Here is a 5,920-nt window from a genome sequence, read left to right as displayed (position 1 = left end):
CTCCCATGTATTTATCTTTTATAAAAATAATATCTAATTATAAAACACTTAGTCCCACTGTTGCTTTTGTAAAGCAATGCACATCTGTTGCTTGGCCATTTGTTATAAGATCAGCGATGCCGGCCGGCAAAAAGGAAAACGTAAATAACAACAAATATTTCCACCTATAATGTATGTCTGCAGGTAGGTATTTATGTACGTGCACTTGAGCGTGCATATGCATTTGAATACATACATACATACATAAATAAATGTACATATGTATATGCTTTTTTGCATAATTTATAGCAATTCTAGAAAAACGAGTGTATGGTAAAACTATGAAAGTTTAAGTATACTTATAGAAAATGTAGACAACAAACCGGTTTGCATGTTATACATATATTAAAGGTGTACGAGTACCTTTCCAGATCGCCGTGTTGAGTTGAATGTTGAACGCAGATAATGACATTCAAAATGCATAAAATAACAACAATAACAATATAGTTAAGTGGCCAGGCGAAACCGCTGTCCCGCGGAGGTTAAGAACAAAGAGCAGAGCATTTGGCAATGCGTCGGCATCAGCATCAGCAGAGATTTACTTATCTGCGGCGATGTAACGATTTACGATGACCATTGGAGGTTTCAAGTAGGCATTATTGCAAAATTAGCAGAAAAATTATAAACAAATTGCAGCAACAACAATGCAACGCAAATGCACATTTATAGAAAAATTATAATACATATACATATGTACTACATAATCAAAGCAACGTCAAGCAGCTACGCCAAGCCAGGTTAAAGCGCTGAAAAATCAACCTTTGCAAAATATAAAGGAAAAATAATCATTTTGGTAAATCCCGAGCTTGTGGTCGGTCCAACAACACTCCGGGTAGGGGACCCCGCATAGCCACAACGACGACGTTCGAAACCAACTAACTACATATGTACATATGTATTTATGTAGGTATGTCCATATGTAGGTAAATGTATGTAAACAAAGCGCGCACATTGCCTATAAAAAGAAACTGGCTGGCGATGCACTCAACAGTTGAGTATTAGCGGTGAATCAGTGAATAGGCAGCGCTAAAATGGGTTTTACGAGAACAGTTTATTTGGCTACAGCCTTATTGGGCGTGGCTAGTTTGGCGTTGGTGCAAGCTGACGAACAAATTTGTAAGCCACATACATAAAAGGAATATTTAGTTAAAAAACTCTTTGCTAATAAAAAAGAAAAAAATTAAAATAAAAATTAAAAACTTTATGTATGTACATATGTATATAGATCGCATGTGTGTGCCTCAAAAATACTACAAAGACTGCTTGGATCTGCTGAAGGATCCCTCTGAGGCTGGCATAAAAATGGAATGTGTCGCTGGACGTGATCGCATCGATTGCTTGGACAAAATCAATCAACGTAAGGCTGATGTGCTCGCCAGCGAACCGGAGGATATGTATGTTGCTTATCATACTAAGAATCAGGATTATCGTGTCATCTCGGAAATACGCACGAAGGAGGATAAGGATGGTGAGTGGTTGAATATTAGTGGTGTACTCAGAAAAAAAGCCGTTATATGTATAGATACTTAAATCAAGCCCAAGTTAATACTTTTGGCCAAAAAAGTGCAGTAATACCTGAAATTATAAAGCGGCAAATTTAATTCTTATTTAAAGAATTTTTCCTTAAAACGGAAATTTGACTTTCAGCTGTGATTAGATTAATATTTTAAATATATTTAAGACCAGTTTTTTTTTAATTTAAAGTGTTGAAAGCCGAATTTTATTAAGCTTGAATTTGATTTATGACACTAAATTTCTCTGAGTGTAGTGAATACAATATGTACATAGTTGTGCATTATTCACCAACAAAAGTGTAATGTTTGTGCCAATTCAATACCTTCATTGCAGCCGAGTTCCGTTATGAGGGCATTATTTTGGTGAAGAAAAATTCGAATATTAACAGCATGAAGGAGCTGCGCGGCAAGAAATCCTGTCACACCGGTTTTGGACGCAATGTGGGCTATAAGGTGAGTGAGTTAATGCTTTTTGTGAAGAAGATGTTGAGGGTTTTTTCAATTATGGTTTCTTAGGAAAAATTAGACTTTATGTTAAAAAAGTAGAAAATTTAATTATTGAATCAGGGAACAAAAATGACCGTTAAATACCAAAATTTCTGTGTTTAGGTCACTGCAAGACCGATATTTCTCGATCTTTATTTTTTCGGTCAAATTTAAATTTTATTATTTCGGTGACTTTTATTTATACATAGAATTAAGCAAAGTCGAGATATTTGAACGCGCTATTCTTGAAAAGTACTGTCCGGGTTTTGACAAGACTTTTCTTATTTTAATCTGTATTTATAGGAGCAAAAACTTTAGATTTAGAATATTTTCTAAGCCATTCTTAAAATATTTAGGTTTTAAATTTTCTCAGTTTCAGTGGTAACCGCAAATTAGATTTATATTTTTTCGAGCATTTTAACCGTTATAACTTATACTGCGTTCTTATGAAGGTTTTAGGTCCTTAATGATTTAAAAGATTTAATCTGAAAACAACGGCATGTTATGATCGAAAAAATAAAAATCATGAAATAACTGTTAAAATTTATCAGAAAAATATAAATCCAATTTCAATAGTTAAATCATAATTTTTTATTACAAAGATCATTACCGTGGAACTGTGACCCTGGATTAATTTTTTTATTTTTAGCTCACCCATTTGTTTTCAGATTTTAATTCATTCTAAGTAATTAAGTTTTTCATCATTCAATAATTCGCGACACTAAATTTTGCGAATTTTTAACTTTTGAAGTTATGTGCTAAAAATGTTCACAGATTTTCCAAATCTTTCATTTAAAGCTGAAGTAATATTTCATCGTATGATTACAAAAAAAAACATAGAAAAAGTTATTTGCGTTATGTGACAAACGGAAAGTTTTTAGTAAATACACTTTTGAAGAACATCTGCGATATGTATTTAATCGATTTATTTAAAAATGGATTTATTTTTTCCGATAATAAAAATAATAGTTGAGTTGAAATTTTTCTCGAACAAATCTGATGGCTATTTTGGAAGTAAAATTTTTTTATTCGTTCATATTTGCTCTTAATGATCCTTTGCGATTATTATGTTATAACCATAATTACCAAAATCTGAAAATGGCGATAGCCCAACGATTATTTTTGAACGTAAAGTCCAAGTTTCAAAATGTCATTCAAGTATGATCGAAAAATGCAAATCCAAAATTAACTAAAATTCAGCAAAGATCGCAAAATAACATTTCTGCTATGATTCGAATCGAAAGCATTATCCGTCAGTATGATTTATCTACGAAATCTCAAAAAAGTATCGGTCTGTGATTAAAAGTGATCTCCAGCTAAGACCGAGTTTTGTAATCACCGAAGGTAATGATTTTTCAGTTAAATAAGTATCAATTCCTGATCAAAAGTGATCCTCACCGCACACCTTTTTCACCATCATCGAAGTTGGTGATTTTTTTTACCAAAAAGGCATTGTTTCCTTCTAAAAAGTGATCATCAGCTTACAAATAATCTTATAGTCATCGAAGTTGGTGACTTTTTAGCAAAAAATTTCACGATACCTGAGCAAAAAATGATCTGCAGCTTAGACCGTATTTCATAGCCATCCAAGCTAATGATTTTTTCGTTAAAAAGTATTTATCCTGAATCCAAAGTGATCTTTAGCCCACCAAAGTGAATGATTTTTTTAGACAAAAATGATAAAATTCCTAAAAAAAGCGAAAAGAGCTATTTTTATAATTATCCTACTAAATTGGTTCAGCTTTCGATAAAAAGCGATCTTTCGTTCACGCAACTACTATTTTTTTTAAAAAGGTACCGATTTTCAATTACAAGTTATTATCATTCAAGTGAAATATTTTTCAGCTAAGAAAGCTATGATCGCTGATCAATAGTGATGTCGAACTCAGAATTTATTTGGCAATTCATTCCCCTGGTGATTCTTAAGTTATTCCTTAATAAGCTCATGTTAAGGTTATACATACATATGTTCTTATGAATGCTCTAGAATGCTCCAGATAGGTAGGTAGATTGCCTGAGTAGCGATTTCTCTTGCTTGGCCACGATCGAGTGAGTTCTCGGTTGAGTCTGATCTGAAAGTAATTTCCATCGAACCATAAGCGACACTAAATACATGATCATACATATTATATATGTACCTACCTCAATTATGAATAGCGTAGTCTTACACGAATTAAGCAATTATTTAGCAGCTTAGCTTTACATTTGTCGTTTCTAATTTTTATCTTGTGCATGACTTTAATTTGATCAACAAAAAAAAAAATTCAAAATCCCACTAATCTTGCTCAACTGCCCCTAATGACCAAATTAGCAAAGCAATGAAGCCAATCAAATGTGTGCATAAGCCTAGTAGTCATACGCTTTAAGAGCAGTTAAGCTATTTTATTATTTAAATTACCAGCTCGTGACTATGCCAGGGCATTTTTTTTTCGTTCTAGGCGAAATACTAGTTTAACTATTGCTAGTAGTTAATTAGCAAAGTCATGAGTTAGTTAAGCTTTATAGCTGAATGCATTTGCTAGTGATTTTTTTTATTTTTGTTTTCGCTTTGGATTTTTCCTCACACACACGCTCCTCACCCGTTTTTTTTTAGATTCCCATCACCAAGTTGAAGAATACACACATTTTGAAAGTTTCTTTGGATCCCGATGTGACCGCCACCGAACGTGAGTTGAAGGCTTTGTCTGAATTCTTTACACAATCCTGCCTGGTTGGCTCCTACTCGCCATATCCTGAAACTGACCGTCTGCTGAGTGAGTTACTCGCTTTTAAATAACTCTCATTGCCTTACAAATTTTAATACTCATACCACTCAAACCACAGAAAAGAAATACTCCAACTTATGCGAACTATGCGAAAAACCCGAGCAGTGCAACTACCCTGACAAGTTCTCTGGTTATGATGGCGCAATTCGTTGCTTGGACAAAGGCAAGGGTGAGGTAGCCTTCACCAAGGTGCAATACATCAAGAAATACTTTGGCGTAAGTGTTTAAAACTAAATGCAAGCACACATATAGACACATTCTATCTCATTATTAATCCCTTTTCAGCTCACACCGGGTTCCATTGCCGAAGGTGACCCCTCCGAGTTCGAATATCTCTGCGAGGATGGCAGCCGTCGCCCAGTCACCGGCCCGGCTTGCTCTTGGGCTCAACGGCCATGGACTGGCTACATCTCAAACGCTGATTCAGTAAATGGCGAGCAGAAATTACACAACTTACAAAATCGTTTAGAGAAATTCTTCGAAAATGGCTTACATGCTGAGAACAAGCTGGCAGCAGAACATTTGCTCATTAATGAAAATGCTGTGTACCACAGCAAGCCAGAGGCCGTCGAACCAAAAGTGTACCTGGAACGCGCCGGCTACAAGGATGTCATCGAACGTGACGGCAGCGCCATTCGAAAGATGCGTCTCTGCGTGCAAACCGACATTGAGTTGGCCAAATGCGATACGATGCGTCGTGCAGCCTACTCGCGTGACATACGTCCCGAATTGGAATGCGTGCAGGAGAATGATTGTTTGATTGCCGTAAAGGAGCAGAAGGCAGACTTGGTGGCACTGCATGCCAACAACTACAAAGAGGCGCGCGATGACAAACTCAAGCCGATTGTTTATGAAAGCTATGGACCCGATAATGTCTATGTGGCCATCGTAGAGCCGAGCGCCAGCAAGGATGTGCAAAAGTTGCCAATGTAAGTTGCCGCGTCATCTTTTGTTTTTTTTTAATTACTATTACTCAATGTACTCAATGTTCTCTACCTGTGTAGCAACTTTGATGCACAGAACGAACGCGCTCGCCAGGCGGCGGTCTTCTTGAACAAACGTCGCAGCATAAGTCCCTGTCAGACTACCCCGTCCACTGACAAGAATCTCATGATT

At 35.9% G+C, this 5,920-nt stretch overlaps 1 protein-coding gene and 1 long non-coding RNA gene across 2 annotated transcripts; both read left to right on the top strand.

Annotated features, from left to right (window-relative positions):
• Window positions 1–1,006: 1,006 nt before the first annotated feature.
• On the top strand, window positions 1,007–5,917 carry LOC108376509 (transferrin-like; the record flags this gene model as incomplete). The annotated part of the gene is made up of 7 exons (XM_017632733.1): window positions 1,007–1,155; window positions 1,265–1,507; window positions 1,888–2,006; window positions 4,633–4,792; window positions 4,863–5,020; window positions 5,090–5,733; window positions 5,809–5,917. Coding segments are annotated over exons 1-7 (1,518 nt in total), but the record flags the coding sequence as incomplete, so codon positions are not given.
• Window positions 2,016–4,284, top strand: LOC108376510 (uncharacterized). The gene is made up of 2 exons (XR_001849265.1): window positions 2,016–2,898; window positions 3,014–4,284. It is a non-coding gene; the product is annotated as an uncharacterized LOC108376510 (long non-coding RNA).
• Window positions 5,918–5,920: the final 3 nt, after the last annotated feature.

The sequence above is a fragment of the Rhagoletis zephyria genome, unplaced genomic scaffold (genome assembly GCF_001687245.7).
Source record: "Rhagoletis zephyria isolate East Lansing unplaced genomic scaffold, Rhagoletis_zephyria_1.1 Rzeph_scaffold_10576, whole genome shotgun sequence".
NCBI classification, from domain to species: Eukaryota; Metazoa; Arthropoda; class Insecta; order Diptera; family Tephritidae; genus Rhagoletis; species Rhagoletis zephyria.
Note: the sequence above shows the minus strand (reverse complement) of the source record. Positions and strands in the feature narration are given on the sequence as shown.